Source organism: Lutjanus erythropterus, chromosome 18 (assembly GCF_056507025.1).
Source record: "Lutjanus erythropterus isolate fLutEry1 chromosome 18, fLutEry1.hap2, whole genome shotgun sequence".
NCBI lineage: Eukaryota > Metazoa > Chordata > Actinopteri > Lutjaniformes > Lutjanidae > Lutjanus > Lutjanus erythropterus.
Window position 1 is genome coordinate 5,010,192 of NC_139334.1, and position 18,806 is coordinate 5,028,997.

Consider the following 18,806-nt stretch of genomic DNA (forward strand, 5'->3'; position numbering starts at 1 on the left):
GGCTTGCAAGGATTTTTTTTTATTCAAACCTTCCAGCCATGCTTCTTGAGCTGATATGTGTTTATGTTTATGAACACATCTTGATGCATGACTCCACTTGTTTTCTTACTTTTCTCACTGCCTCCAGCACTGCAGCAGCGAGGGTCCCGAAGGTCCATCCGGCTTCTTGGAGCGGCTGTGTTTTGAGATGAAGAAGGGTTATAAGGAGACGATGCTTCAGCTGCTCTTGTCTCCCATTCACATCTTTGTCAGTGACAACTACCAGGTCAGAAACACAACTATACACGTGTCCCAGATGTGATGTGCTGCTCAATTTGGCTCCATACAGTGCGGTCGTTACCTTGTTTTAGATTTTATCTGAGGGAACTTGCTTAAAAAAAATGCACAAATGGCTACTCTTTAATCTGGTAACTAAGGGGATGACTCAGTCTTTAGAAAACACCCTGAATAGAGCTTGCAGGTCAGTGTTGCATAATATAAAACATGCTTTTCACCAGCCACGTTTGCATAAGCACCTTCACACTGTATAAGCATACAGAATTTCTAAGCCTTAGCCATGAGTTGGATCCTATTTGCTGCTCAGAGTAAATATCTTTCTCTAATCCCTGACGAAGAATGTGTAGCCTTTATCACTCTCCTCCACTGAGATAACAAGCTCTTTTTTATGACACGTGCAGGGATATTATGTAATCAATTTCACTTAAGCTGAAGATGAAATTTCCTACATGTTGTTCAGTTTCTGTAGGGTTATCCAATGATTTAAGACTAGATATATTTATGTGTCTGGATCTGTTCTTTTGCTGGCAGCGTCCCACGACGGATGCGGTGTTGAGGGACGGCCACCTGAGCCTGTCCGGCCTGCAGATGAGGGCCCACGCCATGTTCTCCGCTCAGGGCCTCCCTCTGGGCAGTGACACGCTGGAGTATGCCTGGCTCATTGACATGCAGGCTGGGGGCCTCACTGGCAGGGTCACTGTTCCACAGGTCTGTGTGTGTTTGATTGGCTAAACTAAAAGAGGGGTTTGGTATACATATTTGCAGACTTGGATTACTATTATGTCATGGATCTGTAGGTCAGCTTAGTGGGAGTGTGTGTGTATGTGTGTACTCAAATTGTGTTGTCTAAAGCTTGCTTGTGTGAACCCCCTGCTCAGTATAATACGATCCAAAAATAGCCATGCAAAAGCTTTGAGTGGTATTACATTTGATTGCAGTATGTTTTAAAGCCACTGAAAACTCAACTTCACAATAGCCCTGTAATTATGTAATTTAGGAAGTTATGCACATATTAGTAAGCATCTAAAATTATTAGACATTATTTTTAATTGAAATATGAAATATTGTCAAGTTTTTGTACACTTTCCTGATACTGGGCTTGAATTGGATGTGGTCGCAATGACTTAATTTATTTTATTCAGTTTTTTTATTCTGAGAATTTGTAATAAATTGCAGTAAATATATGTATTGATGTTTTAAAGGGCTCATATGTCTGTGTGTGTTTGTGATTATTAGGTGGCCAGTATGATAGAGTGGGGTGAGACTTTTCTTTTCCATGGGGTGTCCCGAGAGTTCCAGCTAGAACAACCCAAGCCCTCTGTCATCTGCCAGCATGGTGCTGACCGCCGCATCTGCGATGCCAAGGTACGGACAGGCAGTATACCATGAGACACTGCACAAGGTCTGAACCTCATTTCTCACATTTTCACTTTATCTGCTGAAGCTGTCTGGCTTTGGTTTGAAGTAGTGAGCAGCTGTGTCTGAATCTCACGCTTGAAGCTGCTTAATTAGCTCATTATGGCTGCAGGCTTTTTTGTGAGATTTGAATGTTGGTCAGAACTGTCCAGTGTGACATATTTAAATGGCATCACATAATATAAAGAGACCTCTCTGAACTTTTCCCTAATGATGCATGACTCATAAGAATAAACTTTTCCACAGCTGGAGAAACTGAAACAACTTCCAACACAAAACCATTGATCTGCTCACAGCAGTCATCTATAGCGTACACACCCAACACAACGATGTATGAAGTAACTTTGACAGAAAACAAGTCTGTTTCACAAAACGTCTTGTTTGTATGCGAATACTAACAAGGATATTTTTAAAAACTGTGCCTAAGAGCCCTCATTAGTTTCTGACGACTGAGCAGCTGTGGCTACAGGCTATGTAGCGGTATGTAAAGCAGAGCCACACTAAATTGGAGATGGTTTCTTTGCAACCACTGAAAGGTTTCTGCTACTAAATGATGGTCGTGTTTCAGATGAGCTGCCTGCCAGGTCACTGTCGCACATCAGAGGAGCTGAAGTACACCATGACCCGACTGGCCATGGACGGAGTCGACCTCTTCATTGTGGAGCATGGCTGTGCTGCCAACATCAAGGTAATTAACAACAACCATTTCTTGTTTTTTAAGTAAATATGTTTACTTATAATGATTTTAAAGGGCTACTTTGGATTATTTGAATGGGGTACTTATTGATTGGTCATTGTATTACCTACTGTAGATGTTGATCGACATGCCCACAGTTAGGAGAAGGAGAGAGGAATACCAGTGTGGAAGCTAAGCGATCTACTGCTGTGGACAGTGTCAGCAGCCACTTAAAAAGGCTCATCTAGAGAAATCAGTATCAGTTTAAATGTATCCTATATTTAGAATATTGCATTGCTTTAATTTGCCATCAGACAGACTTTTCCAACGGGGAAGCTGCCATTAAATATCGCGCTCTCTGAAGAAACCAGACTCCTTTGGAAATAAAATAGTAATTTTATCTTAAGGCAAACAAATTGACGAGACAGCAGTAGATCAGCCACTCCTGTGTTCTGTGAGCTATAATTAACTAATTTCACCAATGGAGTTTGGTTGGTTTAGAGAGGGTGATATCTGGCTTGTATTACTGCAGTTTCCAGTTGGGAAAGGCTTTCTGATGTCAAGGTAAAGCACTGAAAAAATTCTAAATATAGCCTACACTGGAAAAAAGGACCATCTAAAAAGAAGAATATTAGTTTAGGTGGCTAAAATACATTTTCCTACTGTCACTGTGCACACCAGTGCATTGCTCATGTTTGCCATAACAGACAATCAAAGGCCTCCCCACCTACCAGCATTTAGAGACTGTACATACATGTCTGTACATGGCTTCCAGCTTGTACTCGTCTCTGATCCAACTATATCCAACTATAGCTAACTATTGGTAAATATCTCATACAAACCCACTTATAATCTGATATATTTCTGTATACATGTTTGTATATGTGACAATCTCCCATTTTCCCTGTCCCTGTCTCCCTCCCCAGACGTCTGTTATTCGCATAGCCAACTGCAACCTGCACAATCAGGCAGTGGGAGAGGGCATCAGTGCTGTGGTGCAGGACGTAAACATCCGGCAGTACATCGAACAGCAGCAGCAGCAGCACAGCGAGGCAACCAGGTTGCAGCCAGCCGGGCAGGGTCAAGGTCCGGGGCAGCCGCTGGGTCTCAGTCAGCCCCCTTTGCTGCGACGCTCTGTCTGGCTGGAGGCAGGTTCGGTCAACCTGAACCTCATCACAGCAGACATCGCCCTGGCTGCTGACCACCCAGCCAAATGTGAAGTCCAGAGGCAGTTTTTGGAGCTCCACGATGCCCAGACCAAAAGGTAGAAAACACTGACTGTCATTTGTTATTTACTTTTCCAAGCATTTCTCACACTGTGAGAGTGTGGGAGGAAAATATTCCTGTATTTGTCCCTCGGCTTCCCTAGAGCACCTTTTCAGCATTGTGACATTTCTTATTTATATCATTGGCCACTATTGTTCACCTTTATTTCATCTGTGTGCTTAGAGCTTGCAGCAGCCTTTAGTTTGATCAAGAGACCCTGGTAATGTTGAAAACACTGTTTACAAAAGTGTCACAGCTGAATCTTCTTTTCAAAGTAGGAATGACTCATTCGTTGTATCACACCTCTGTATGATGAGTCACTGATACAGTTATGAGATGTTCACATCATAATGTAAAGATGATACTTTTTCTGACGTATACAGTCACCCTTGTTATGTCTTAACCAGCTGGTAAATTCGCCACCGTCTGTGATAATACTTTCAACTTAATGACTCAAAATCTCTTTAAAGGTTTGCAGGGAGCCATTATCACCACAGATGTTCATGTCTAGCTTGTAACTCGACAAATGAGCTTTCTTGTTGAAGGCTATTGCAGGAAATGCATAGACATTCATGGTGCCAGGAGTATATACCATTGCAATTATGGTAATTAAACAGCACAAGAGATGATTAGCAGATGTTATGAAGGGAGACCACTGCAGCATTTGGTCTACAAGTGCCTGGTATATCTGCAAAGCCTGACTAAATCTTACAGGCATACAGCAACTATAGTCTGTTTTTATGCTGAGTAGGATTCTAAAAGTTTGATACAACATCAGTGTCACTCAGTCAAAAGACAGAGATTCAAGAATACCTTGAGGAAATGTATTCAAATTAGGTATAAATGTCTACTTGGACTCAAGAATGAACTTGGACTTGGAAGAATTGATTAGATTTTGGTGGTCAAAGGTCCCCTTGACCTCACGCCTGTCCCACTTTGGTGAATATGATGTCTCAGAAACACCTGAAGGGAATTTCATTACATACAGCACAAACATCCACTTGGACTCGAGGATGAACTTATCAGCATTTGGTGGTCAAAGGTCAAGGTCACTGTGATGTTTCCTTTGACCTATATTTTGACCCCACAAAACATTTTTTGGCCATAAATTAAGAATTCACATGTTGACAAAATTTCAAACAAATGTCTAATATGATAAAATGATGAAGGGATTGCATTTTACTTACAAAAAGTGAAAAGTCAACTTCATTGTGACATCATAATTTTCAGGTCTCTGTCAGTCTACCTCTGTAAAAATAGTCTTTAGGTGAAGACAACACATTTCTCACTGGTTTTCTTGATCAGTCTCTTTGATTACATCTCCTTTCACCCTCTGCTTCTCAGACTCTGGTTCCTTTGGCCAGATGAGGCCGGCATCCGCAACAAGCGCAGCAGGAACCGCTGTGGCTGCCTTGGAGGCTGCAGGTTCTTTGGAGGCACCAACATGGGCCTGGACTTCTTCAAGCTCGAAGAGCTGACGCCCTCCTCCTCGTCTGCATTCTCTTCTTCCAGTACTGAGTCAGACATGTCTTACGGCCAGTCTCTTCTACAGCCTGGGGAGTGGATTATTACCAAGGAAACACCCAAAGTTGATGGTATGGATTTGCAAAGATTTAATCTAAATTTCCTGTTCTCCCCCAGAGTTGCTTGAGGCTTTTTATTTTGTGGATCCCAGGGAAGATTAAGAATAGTCAAAATTCACAATGTTTTATTTATTACTGAAACAGCAGCCACTGTTACCAAAGAGCAACCACTGGGAGTAAAAATGTAGGTCTTTCTTTATCTAGGACTTAATTACATGAGAATTTATTGTATTATATGGTAATATATCGAGCCTTTTATAATTATCATATATCTGCCTCATCAATGATCTTTCAACAAAGTGTGATCAGCGCCCTATAAAATCCAGAATGTATGCATGGAGTGAAAAATACTGAATCTAACATATGGATTATCAACAGTTATTAAATCAAGTGTATGTTTTCTTAGGGAGAGTTGTGGGACTTAAGACAGACACACACTCGCCATGCCTGCCCCCTGAATTGCCTGAGAGGCGTGCTCAGCAACACCTCAGTCTCCAGGTGCCCCAACGCTCCCACAGCTCCGCCTCCTCCTCTGAAGAAAATAGTTCCTCTAGTGCTGCATTGCCCCTGCTGGCTGGAGAGAGGGATAGTCCCTCGCCAAGCACAGAGGAACGCATGATTCCTATGAGCAGCAAAAGCCCTGCTGAGTGAGTAACACCCACAGTGACAGGCAGTTTGGACTGTTTAGCCTGAATACTATGTTTACTGTTTAACATAAGAATATATGGACACATTATGGCAACATTTAATCAGTAGCAGGAATAACAATTTTAGATATCAGCAATTGCTGTTTGACTAGTAAGAATTCCAAGCAAACTTATCCATAACATGTTCGCACGTAACATGTAAAAATATTTTTATAGAAATCTTAAATATTATTTTGCCAATGAAATGCCTTTTTCACTGGTGAAATCTTAATCTTCAGTAGCCAGCCCTACTGATTGCCGTAGACACATAAATATAAGAGGTCATGCAGGAATCTCTAGAAGGCAGCACCAGCTGGATTTTCAGCCTGGATGTAATTACTTATTTTCCACTCTTTCTGTGCAGCACCCTTGGGGAGGTCCCAGAGGTCTCGCCAGTCTCACCCAACAGCTCCCAGGACCGCTCCTCAGTGCGCTCACCCCTCTGCTCCCCCCTCAAACGCCAGTCCTCTGTTCACTCGGGTCGACTGGGCAGCACTAAGAGCCTGTCGGCCGCTGTCTTCACTGACAAGCCCCCACCCGTTCTTGCTGGAGGCGTCCAGTTCAGCAGCGAAGTTTCCCGCAGCGACGAGAATGTTCTGGATTCACCGCGGCAGCGCAGGAGCTATGGCTCATTTCCCTTCACGCCATCAGCGGACTCCAACACGTTCCATCAGTACCGCTCCGCAGACTCCAGCGTGTCCGTAGCTGACAGCGAGGCCTACTTCTCTGCTGCAGAGGACTTTGAACCAATCAGCAGCGCTGACGAGGGTCCAGGAACATACCCGGGCCGCAAGAAGAAGAGGAGACAGCAGATGCAGCAGCCGCAGCAGCCCCCATATCACATGGAGAACTACAGGTCAGCTTAGATGACGACACGCTTTAGAAAATGTAATATTCTGTACGCAGACCTCAGCTTCAGTGGAACTCCCAAAAGTTCTCAAAGTTAAAGTGTTAGAAAATTTGAAAGGCGACTGGGTGGATGGTTAGATCAAGTACAAGGTTAAGAACGGGATTAAGGTGATGGTTGAGTCTAGACAGCTCACAGCGCTCAGTAACATCAAAGAGTCTCTCATTTCTCATCTGTAAGAGCAGATGAATTAATGACTCGTCTAGCATGTTCTGACCTTGCCAGATTGCTTGAAGTGTTACCCTTTTAAATAATTTTAAAGGGGCCATTCTGAAGGAGTTTTGATTTGTGATTTACATTTCAAGATTGGGATGAAGGCAAGAATTTGATTCTACATCAAGTGTCTCCAATTTGTCAGCTCCCTTTTAGGGACTTTATTCTGATATTTCAATGGTGTTCTAATGATGTGATGAAGGAATCACAATTTCATGATTTTTAAAAAAACACATGCTCTATATTTAAACTCCATATTAATAGAGAAAAAGAGTAGATGCTCAGTGGCCACCTTTAAAATCTAATGCGGTCCAACAGTCGTTCTGTCATAAATTCCAACTTTATTTATTGTACATGGCAACCACCGCAGATTGGAATGAAAAACAAGTAAACAACTGCATCAAATAACTTCTGATGACACACACTGACATCTTTGCAGTGATTGTAAAATGTCCTTATGGCACAAAAATATGCAGAAGTACATTATCAGTCTTGTGACATTTTTTATGTTTGATTCCCAACAAGTTTTACATTTCATTGTGTTAAAGCAAGTTGCCCCAAAGCTAAACAGGCTGCAGCTTTCATTTATTACTTTGATTCGGTCATGCGAGGACGGATGTGATTTCGACAGGTTGTAGCAAATGAGATGTTTGATCCATGGGCAGCCACTTACTGCCGCTGTGTTTTTGTAAATTGGATTTTGAGTCTTGTTCTGCAACCACCTCGTCATTTTTCTATTACGCAGAATGTTCTCTCATTGATTTCAGCACACTTTTTGATTGATACAGCCTGCACACAAACACAAATAATCAATTCAGCCTCATGAAAGCTTTCAACTGGCACAAGCACAGCTGAATTCAAGAACATAAAGCTATGTATAGAAAAGAGGTAGCATAGATTTTGGCAGGCATTCTGTTCAACAGGTGGTTAATGTCGACATTGCTGACATATTGCCTTTAGAGGGAAACCTGTAGCTATATAATGAAACAGAAGTGTCATTCAAGTGCACCCAATGGCAATTTGCAAGCAAAACATCCATATTTATAACATTTTTGGCTATAACATAATAATATGATGTGTAAATGTTTTGTCCTTACATCAGCCGGAGCTCCATCTACCACAGTGTTGAGGGTCCCCTCACCTACGTTCTCAATGGGGAGCTGATCACTGAGCCGCGCCCCCTGCCCCTGCCTCCACTACCTCCACTGCCGCCTCAGCCCCTGCCAAGCCACACATCTCAGGCCTCTTTCGTCTCAGCCCTCGCCATGGAGGAAGAGAGCTCGGTGGAGGCGGAGAAAACGGCAGAGCCTGGCCCTGTGACCCGCCAGCCCCATGTCATGGCGTGCTACCAGAGCTACCTTGCCCACTACCAGGTAAAGTCAGCTGTTGAAACTTGTAATCTGTGGTACTGCCTAACTGGTTTATTTTGTGATTACTTCTTTGTCCAATTAAAACACTCTTTACGTCATCTCTTCCAGGTCTCAAATTGGTCTGTCAAGCAGCCCACCAATAAGAGGACCTCCAAGTCTTCTCTGCATCGCCCCTTAGATTTGGACACACCCACTAGCGAGGAGAGCTCCGCCTCATTTGACCAGCTCTCTGTCCCCAGCTTTAAGGTCTTTGTAACTAACAGTCATTGTCTGCATGTAGGAGGGTTGTTGGGTCCTTCGGCATGTTATAATATAGTTAAACTGCAGAATTTTGTTGAGGTATTGGCTGTTAAAAAGGTTAAACCTAGCACATCAGTTTGGAGGTGTAAAAGTTTCTTTTTTATTGCAGGTGATAAAGCAGGGTCTCTCAGCCAGCTCTCTACTGGACAGAGGAGTTCAGCTGATGGGAGACAACAACAGGTATTTAGCTCACGTTTTTTACCCTGTACATTTTCAATCAACACCAATTAAGTCAACAGTATGTTTTTTGTTTTTATATAGCTCAATATATATACAAATGTTGTATTGCTACACACTGTCCTTTCAAGTAGCAACTGGGAAAGCACAGTAATATCTGCATGTCAACTGTATCAGCTTTAAATTGAAATATCTCATTGGCCAGAAATGAGTATTTCTTCCAATATGACAGGCAGATAAGATGGCACTTTAATTATGCGCATGTGATTTGAGTATGTCTGCAGTGTTGAAGTCTTTTTAGGTGTCTAAAATGACAGCAAAGTTGCCATTTGTAATGATTGCTTAGTGTCAGTCATGTTAGGAGGAACCAAATCACATTCCTTTGACTCCACAAATCTTAGGATCCCATCATCCTGATCATTATGACAAACTTGTGAAGAACAAAGAGAAACATGCACCAAAAACCTGTCAGCAGTAGTTTTCTTATTTTGCTCAGTGAATGTGTACATTTTAAAAAGCATTGTGTTTTATGTCTGCATTTGCCAGTGGGCCATTAGGATAAGAACTGGCATAATAATATCTTTATTCCACTACAGGAGAAACTTGATGTTCTCTGAAGTTAGTTGGAAAAAATGTGTACAGATGTCTGCACTGGCAATCAGCCAAAATGAGGGTATCGGGTATCAGCAAAAATCCAATATTGTACATCCCTAGCAGCATCCCATGCTTTGTTTTATATTATGAAATGTATAGCTCATGATCAGAGATTGTCTCTTGTTCATCCACAGTACACCATACACCCCGCTGGATAAGAGGGCAATGGAGAACACAGATGAGGACACAACGACCGACGACTGGACTCTGGAGCAGCCCTTAGCGCAGACCAGGACCACTGCCATCGTTGAGGTGAAGGGAGCCATCAATGTGGTGCTCACGCCCCTTGTGGCTGAATCCCTGGACAGGTAGTAACTCTCCTCCATGATTTTTTTTTAAACAGTTTTTGCTCTGCTGTCTGCTGTGCATGTCTCTTTATTGACCACATCAAAGTAGGTTTTCAGTCTCAGTTTAAAAAACCCGATCAAAGAAAAATGAAACAACTTGGCTGACACTAAGTCTCTCACATTACACATTCTTAGTTTAGGGTTATTTTTAGCCCGAAGCCAAGATTTGACCTAAAGCCAGTTTAATCCCTATGCACACTGCATCTTGGATGTAAAATTCTGCTGACAGTGCTTCAAAGTCTGGTCTCGCTCTTAGTTGTCTACCAGTGTGAATCTTTGAGTTTGCCAAAGGCTAACAGTGCTGAGTTTACAACGGTCTTACAGGCACTTAGCTCTTGGCTAGTGCAGCATGGAGATGGGTAAACTATTGGTAGCAGGTTGAATAGACACAGACATAGTAAATCTCCTTATACTTGGAAAGGGCGATTTATATATCTGAATCTGATAATGCCCTCAGTTTTTTTTTCACAGGGTTTGTGAAGTCTGTATCAAATCAGTAAAACAATATATTTATAACCCTGACATTATATTTTGTTTTATTGAAGCTTTCTCCCTGGTCTCTTTCAGGTACATTGAATCCATGGTCCACTTTGCCAGTATCCGTCATCCTGCAGCGATTCTGGATGACCTGCATGGGAAAGTCCTCAATGAAGCCTATCAGATCAGCAAGTCTACTGTCGTTGAGTCGGTAAATACAACAGCACACAATGCAGAGATATATATGTATAGCTTAATATTCCAGTTTAAAGGGATAGTTTGGATTGTTTTGAGTAAGATTATTTAAAGGGTGGTTACACAGCCTGAACCTGAACCACTGTAGGAAGCTAAGCATTGTACTGCTGCAGACAGGGTTAGCAGTAAAATGTATTTTAGTCTTCTAAAATAGGCCCACCTAAAAATATCAATATCAGTTTAAGTGTACGATATATTTATTTTCACTCCATTACTTTGCAATCAGACAGCCTTTTCTGAGCCACATATAAGCCAAATATCGCTCTGTTCTACCACTGCCTCAACCAGTTAGTTTGTTATTGACTTTGGTGAATCCATCACACCATAACACCAACAAACTGATCAAATGAGGCAGCAGTAGACCAGCAACTCCTATGTTTTGCAAGGTAAAATGACTATTTTTATGAGAGGACCCTGGTGGCTTTCGAGACAGTGATATTTGGTTTATAGAACAACGGTTTCTCATCTGAAAAGGCTGTCTGACAGCAAGGTAAAATGGTAAAAATAATCTAAATATAGTGTACACCAAACTGATATTGTTTTTTTAAGTGGCTAAAATATGTTTTCATCTTGATTTTGTCCACAGCAGTCCATTCAGCACTCAGCTTCCGTGTCAGTACTCCTGTCTCAGGGTGTGCTCATTCATCTCAGTCAACCCCACTTCAGAAAACCCGAACTATGCCTTTTATTATCAGTGTTTGAGAAGCAAAGCACTTGTGATAGTGTGAAGTGTATCAATTATTTATCAACGGTATAGAATAGGTGTTTCTATTCTAAGTGTTTTGAACTTCCCAATTTAAAAAGTGTCTTTGTCGCCCAAATGACTGATGTCTCCCTGTTTTGGATCCGGATCCCACACAGAGCCAAACAGGCAAGCAGGAGCACAAGCTGTCCAAGACAGAGGGCACGACCCCTGGCTCCCTCAACATTTCCCACGGCCAGACAGACCTGTCCGTCAAACCGGATAATGTGAAAATCAAGGGCCTCCAAGCCAATGTCTCCATCCCCAAGGTAAGAACCATGACCCTGCATAATGAGAGGCCAGCAGCGTTCCTCAAACTGCGCTGTGAACCAAGAGACATTCAAGAGCAGGCACAGAATCATGAGCATCACCGTAGATCGCTTTACATTTAAACAATGCTTATACAATACACTCAGCTTTTGTGTAGAATAATGATGGTGGGTAAACATATTAACCCTGTGATAACTGACCTCCCGTGGTTGGCCCCTACTGGTCACAGGAGATCATGGTCCTGTTTAAATAGATCTAAAATTCACATAAAACTAGAGCATTCATTCCCTTTACAGCGGAAAGCAAAGGCTTCTGTCGTGTTGTGTCAATGTATGCTCATGATGGAGTCATTAGGTTACATTACATGCTGTACAAAAGGTGGTGACAAAAGTCAGAGAGAGAATCAGGGAAATAAGTTTGAGTAGGGAAAATTAAATGATCAAGATGATGAGAGCGCAGCAAAAAGAAATACCAATATAAGCACTTGGGAAATGAATCGCATTTGCTCTCTGCTCATAAAAATGAGCCTATCTCAAAAACTAAAAAATGTCAGTAATTCAAATAACTTAGGGAGTGTTGAAAGATTTTGTCCATGTTTCTACATTTTGGAGTATTTTGGATCAACATGATTTGTGTGTTTATTTAGTGATGTGATGAAAATTATTTATGTTTTATTATTATGTTTTATTGAGCATTTTAACATTATACGTTATCTATCTGTAAATACTCCAAGAAATGGACAGACCATGTCTATTGCAGAGTTCAAAGGGTCCACAAGTGATTGAAATGAAGCCTGTGCTATCGAAAGCATTCTTCTTTTTATCTTGTTTTGTAATGTCTGATAACACAAAAAAATTTGCTAGATACATAATGCATTTTTGCTTCTATTGATTTTTCTATTGCCCTTTGTATCTTCATATAGAGAAATCCTAGATTTAAAAAAATCTTAGATTAGGCAAAATAGCCTCACACACAGTATGACTAATGTGTTTATTACTGAATTCATCCCTGTGGAGCAATAATTTGTCTTTTTAAAAAGCTTCTTGTGGGCATTGCTATTATTTATGTCTATAGCATCAGTTATTTTTTAAATAACAATATTTTACAGCACAGTGGGCTTACTTCACTTTGTTTTCTTCTCTCTTCCTGCAGGTGAACCTCTGCCTCCTGCAAGCATCTGTAGAGGAGGGGTCACCGTCTTGCTCCAATAAGTGCGTCACACACGTGTCTCTGGTGGCGCTGTGCTTCGACAGGATCGCTACCCAGTTCAGAATGAACAGGTTAGGCTTCGGCTGCTTGCATCACTGTGTTTGTGTGTGTCTTTGTGTGAGTACAATGACTCAGCTTTTTGGAGTACACGTGCTCCGGGCAAATACGCCTTTTTACAAGCTTTAAACTGCCTGCTGACACATTTGGTTGTGGTTGTTTGGATATGTTTTTTTTTTTATCATCCTGGAACCGATTCAGTATGGTTTTTATTTGTAGGAATAATTTGTTTAGATTTTATATCAGGGATGCCCAGATCAATCAGACGCCAATCGTTATTGCCGACAGTCAGTAAAAAATATGTAATTGGGAGATCTGGATTGTTGCTTTTTAATACAGAGGTATGGAGCCTCGTTTTGATATGTTTGCCCTATTAATGTTACAACATTATGATGTTAATACAGACTCAACACTTCCTGTATCTGGTTCAAATTAAAACCCTCTGGCGTACCATGCACAAAACCCCTTCATTTCTTTTATTGTGAAAAATTTGCAGGATTGCGTTTTGGAAATCTCAAAACTCCACCCTCATTCATGGGCAACACCTAATGGTAAAATTCGGTATTAGCAGTCCATTTTGGCTTAATATAAAACTAATCTGCAATATTCTTATACCAGCTGCTATAACAAAACTAAAGCAGTTGGTATTAGGGGATGTGAATCATAGATGATTGGCAATCATTATCGGTAGCAAAAAAAAACATGATCAGGACATCCCTGTTCTATACAAAATCACCTCCCTGTCATCAGCCAAGCACACCTTTTCTTCCTGTTCCTTCCAGGGGTATTGTAGAGGAGACACCCAACACAACTGAGCACGGCCGACCATCAGTCATGTTGGAGAAGTACGCCTCAGCCACCAAGATGCAGCCCCAGTCCTCCGGCTCTCTGCGCTCCAATGCCGGCATCGAGAAAGGCAAAGAGATTGCCGCCAGGCTCAACATCCACCGCATCCACAGCCAACTGCGAGGCCTCGACACCACAGGTTGGTTCAGGAGAATGACAGCCCGGTTTGATCCCCAGTGCTGCTTTTTGAAACTGTTTTTATGAAGCGGTTCACTGACCTTTTACATGACCTTCGACCTCTTTGTTAATATGCTGTACAAGCTGTCCCCAAACAACATGCAAAGGTGCCCTTACTTGACCTACAGTACCAAGTGGATTGTGTCATAAAGTTATTTTAAATTGCTCTTTTTTTAAACTTTAAACTCTAAACCTAAATCTAAAGTATTGTGTGTGTTTACCTGTGATTTGTTTTTACAACCAAAGAAGAGAGAACAGACCAATAAGAGAAGAATTCAACTCGTCCATGAACATTTTCCGTCATAAATCTTCCCTTTCTTACATTACTAACAAAAACATTCTCTCACTAAGTAGCATTTTTTCCATAGTTTAAATCTCCTGTAATCTGTTGTAAACATTGTTCTTTAGTAGGGGGCTCAATGTTGTAACAATTTCTTGTTATTGCCTTCGTACTTGTGATCAGTAATATCATGGTTAAATATCTATCATTATCAGTACAATAATCATTTAAATCTCCAAGGTACATAACTTTGAATTTTTAGGTATCAGATATCCCAGAATGTCTTTAATTGTAACATGCATAGTTGTAGAAAACAACTGTAATTTATGACATTCCTGAAATTGTGTGTGTTGTTTGCCTCTCTATTCTCACACACTCTGCCAACATCAGTGTTTTGAACCAGTTTGTTTGCTCTTTATTTTAGTTGTAATGAAGTAGCTGGTAAAGTTTTCCATCCAGACTCCCTCCATGTCCTTGAACTTGCAGCAGTGTGTTGTGTTTCACACATGCTGACCCTTTTCAGTGTTAAAATGTTCCTTTGTCAGGTTTTTGTCTTAATTCTCTCCAAGCACTTTTCTGGCTGAGTTAAAAAAAAATATTGTGGTGTTTCTTCTGCTCTCGCAGACATCGGCACCTGTGCCATCACAGCGATTCCTTTTGGGAAGTCTAAAGTGCTGTTTGGCCTTGAGGAACTGGAGGAGTTTTCAATGGTGGATGAAACGGATGCCCAGGCAACAGCAGGCGATCTAGGACGCTCCACAGCATCTCTTGAGAAATGGGGCTGGATCATGTTTGAATGTGGCATCGAGAACCTCACGGTCAAAGGTAAAACATCCCAAACTCTGTCACTTTGATTGAGGAGCAAAGATCAGTTGTATCAAGAAGTATGATGGAAATTGTGTACAGATTTACGAATGCATTCCACTTTGTATTACAGGGGGTCGTCAGTCAGGAGCCATTCTTTACAATGCGTTTGGTGTGATGGGACGCTCAGATGCTGGGGGGAAGACGGGAATGTCCAAATCCAATGGCTCAACTGGCTCTCAGACAGGCAGTGGTTATAGCACTGACGTCTCTGATGACAACCTGCCGCATGACACCATCAGCCCCCCCTCTGATGTCAATGAACACTCGGACTCAGACGACCAGGTGACAAGCTGACAACTGTTCTCTACCCTACTGTGAAATGTCTAAACAACGCATCTATTCAATCCAATGCATCAAACTCAAAAAAATCTTCATCAGATCTGCTTTAACCTCATTCAGACATTGAACTCTGCAGTATTTGTTTTATGAACCCATTTAATACCTGAGTTTTCACCTTGGCAATACAGCTCCACATGCTCTTTTATCTGATTTCTGTGAGGTGGAAAAACACATGAAAGCCTTTTCTGGTCTGCTGACAATGACCTCAAACTTTCACTTGTGTAAGGACAAAAGTAATTTTCTTCAAGCTGATTTCTTCATTATTTTATCTGCACCTGTTAGCTCACTTTATTAAAACATGACTTAGGGTGACCTAATAAATTATTAAATTAAAGTGCATGTGGATGCAATCTTGTTAACAGGGAATCAAAGCTCGACCACACTGATAGAAAACAATAAATGTAGCCAGTTTCTTTAGTTTTTATTCTTAAAACATGAACATGTCGCTGTCTATAGACCTTTTTCAAAACAGCCGTTCAGTGATGATATAGTAGAGTAAACACAGGTGTTATCAGTGACACTAATTAAGGTTCCATTCCATTCAGGTCAAATAGAGTCGAGATTTCTGTTACTGTGCATGTTGGCTCACTGGAAAGCTGCTACATTAAATGGAACAGGGCCTTAATTAGTATCATTGGTAACACCTGTGTTCAGTATTTAATATCAATATTGTTGCAGGGAAAAAGGTCTAATGCCAGCCTTTGATTCAGATTTGAGTAACTGTCTTGCTCAAACAAAATGAATTCATTAAGACCGGCTCAGATGTGTATCAAATAAATTACATTAACTGGAAATAATCATGTTGAGCCTGATGAGAGTGTGAAGAAAGAGATTAAAAGGCATCAAAATAAGGGATCCACTCTGATCTCCAAAATAAGTCATGATGGCAAATCACGTTGTGGCTCCAAGCACAGAGGAAAGCAGTTTGTCTGTTTCAAAGCTGCACTACTGAAACACTTTCCCACCACCTGTTAAATGCTGTTTTCTGTGCTATGTAGGATGAAGGGGTGGAGTCAGATGACCTGAAGAAAGACCTCCCCCTCATGCCGCCACCTCCTGACTCCAGCAGCATGAAGCTGACCATCAGGGAGATCTGGTTCAGTTTTGCTGCTCCCACTAATGTGCGATCACCTTCACAGGCCATTTCTAGGTACAACTCCGCTGACATATATGTACCTCTTTTAACCTGATATGTGCTAAACCTACAAAATTATGTAGGGAATTTCTGGTGTATTTCAGTCTTTTGTATTTTCCATAAATGTGCATATTGTGGCTCTGTGGTTTGTAGTAACTTTGCACTCACCATCCCTGCTGCAGAACTGTATCGAGATCTACATGTGGGGCACATTTATGGGCAATAAGCAAGGTTCAGACCAAGTTCAGAAAAAAAAAACCCACATTTCTCATCCCGTGCCTGAAGAACTCTGAGCTCACTTTGCTTTTAGCGTCAGTGGTGTGAAGGCAATATAGTGTGATAAGTACAATATTATCTGTTGGAGAGGTGTTTTTATGAGAATCCTCTCTGGTGTGCCCCTGGCAGTGGTTGTCAACCCTCGTCAACTTTGCTGCTGATGCAGACCTGTCAGCCCCAGACAGGTCATCAAACTGATCAAACTGGCAGACACTGACACAGAGCATTCTGAGTTTTATTATAACTCAACTAACCAAGTACCTGGTTTCTACAGTTGAGAATAAAGCAAAAAAAAAAAAAATCAAATTTCTAACCGTTGTGATTGATTTCATAATAGATACAGTATGTTACAGGCATTACAATATCTGAAACAAGAGAAGAAGTATAAACATGTTGGATCCATAATTATTCTAAGGTGATAAAAGATCCCCCGACTCTCTGTGTTTACAGGCAGCTGAATCTGCTTAGCACAGCCACACCTGCTATTGGAGCCTGGTTGGTTCCCATCGACCAGCTCAAATCTTCTCTGCGCAAACTGGACATGGAGGGCACACTGCGGGTCTGTGCTGTTATGGGATGCATCATGACAGAAGCTCTGGAGGTACAGCAGTACATCTGCAGACACAAAGAGATTATTGCAATGTCGATTGTCCAGTGTTTTCTGATTGCATTAATAGGTAACATTTAATTTGAAGGGGTGTGCATAAGACTGACATTACTCTGCTATAACCATGACAGGACACCTGTCATCAACATGAGGAAGTCTTTATGAATGTTTTTGATGGCTGTCATAGTGTGCCATTTGGTCAGTTATGTCATTCTTGACACAAAGTTCACATTGTTTCATGTGTGCATGTCATAAACAGCGCATCGCAGGCCGAGTTATCAATTTTAAATTCACAGTCACAGCAAAGCTGTCTCAGCTTTGCATTTACAATGGCATAAATGGCTGAATGACACTTAATGACAACAGTTATAAACATTCTTTAAGACTCACCTTATTGCGGTGTCATGAGTCTTATTTTCACACATTCCTTAAAATAAAGTGTTACCCATTAAAGCATTTGAATTTTATCAAAGTAGCTTTTTTACCCCAAACTCAACATGTAGTTTCACTTGATTTCATGGCGCTAGTTTGAAACTTTCCTTTTAGCTCCTTTTGTCTTTCATTAACAGAAAAAGAGCATCCACATCCCTATCAGGAGCAAGTACAACCGTGTGACGAAACGAGCTCGCTACCTGCATGAGAATCCCTCCTGTATGCTTTGTAACATCCTGCACCGCTATCTGCAGCAGGCCGACTACTCCATCATAGAGGAGGCGACCATGGTCAGTGAGAGTCCTTTCACTCTCTTTTCCTCCATCAATTTTAGGAAACTCTCCAACTTCACCCTGTATAATTAAGTAGCTTCTAAAACTGGTGTTGTGTGGTCTCATCTGGACAACAACCACCAATTATTTTAAGTGGTCTTAAGTGCTTTTGGCTCCTCTTCACTGTTTTAATTAATCCATTACTGGTGGCACCAATCCAGCTCTTTCCTCTTCTCCTTTCCATCCCAGAATGACGGTGTTCCAGCGCTTGTGACTCTAAAGAAAGGTCTGGTTGCTTTGGCTAGACAATGGATGAAATTCATTGTGGTAACTCAGGGCTTCAAGGCCATTGGTCTGATGAGGCCCAACCAGCTCACCAAACCCAAGGAGCCTCAGCAGAGCCTGGGGGAGACCATCCTGGGCCTGGACAACGGCGCTGCACTGCAGAGTGACACCAGCGCTGACGGAGCTGAATTTGAATTTGACGCAGGTGGGAACTTACAGCTTTCAGTGTGTTAATATCAATTTGACCCCCCCCATCTGTTAGCACAGATGGACTGTGAAACTCCTCACCTCTACTTCTCAGTGTTAGCACAGAAATAAATAGACTGTTATATGTTGGCAGAAAGGAGGTTTACCATATATATATGTTTAGTGTGAATGCTCAGATTTTGCTGTTGTAGCAGTCACATGG

General features: G+C 41.5%; 1 protein-coding gene across 1 annotated transcript in view; it reads left to right on the top strand.

Annotated features, from left to right (window-relative positions):
- The window catches only part of bltp1 (bridge-like lipid transfer protein family member 1), an 86,535-nt gene that overhangs the window by 18,796 nt on the left and 48,933 nt on the right, over positions 1 to 18,806 (top strand). Inside the window, exons 21-42 of the mRNA XM_084743260.1 lie at positions 128 to 265; positions 808 to 984; positions 1,513 to 1,641; positions 2,261 to 2,380; positions 3,295 to 3,632; positions 4,979 to 5,229; positions 5,624 to 5,864; positions 6,268 to 6,759; positions 8,126 to 8,396; positions 8,502 to 8,639; positions 8,803 to 8,873; positions 9,659 to 9,832; positions 10,439 to 10,559; positions 11,465 to 11,614; positions 12,768 to 12,895; positions 13,664 to 13,866; positions 14,809 to 15,009; positions 15,122 to 15,333; positions 16,389 to 16,540; positions 17,252 to 17,402; positions 17,978 to 18,130; positions 18,362 to 18,602. Coding sequence (XP_084599386.1) covers positions 128 to 265; positions 808 to 984; positions 1,513 to 1,641; positions 2,261 to 2,380; positions 3,295 to 3,632; positions 4,979 to 5,229; positions 5,624 to 5,864; positions 6,268 to 6,759; positions 8,126 to 8,396; positions 8,502 to 8,639; positions 8,803 to 8,873; positions 9,659 to 9,832; positions 10,439 to 10,559; positions 11,465 to 11,614; positions 12,768 to 12,895; positions 13,664 to 13,866; positions 14,809 to 15,009; positions 15,122 to 15,333; positions 16,389 to 16,540; positions 17,252 to 17,402; positions 17,978 to 18,130; positions 18,362 to 18,602 — 4,252 coding nt within the window. The remainder of the gene's footprint in view (positions 1 to 127; positions 266 to 807; positions 985 to 1,512; positions 1,642 to 2,260; positions 2,381 to 3,294; positions 3,633 to 4,978; positions 5,230 to 5,623; positions 5,865 to 6,267; positions 6,760 to 8,125; positions 8,397 to 8,501; positions 8,640 to 8,802; positions 8,874 to 9,658; positions 9,833 to 10,438; positions 10,560 to 11,464; positions 11,615 to 12,767; positions 12,896 to 13,663; positions 13,867 to 14,808; positions 15,010 to 15,121; positions 15,334 to 16,388; positions 16,541 to 17,251; positions 17,403 to 17,977; positions 18,131 to 18,361; positions 18,603 to 18,806) is intronic.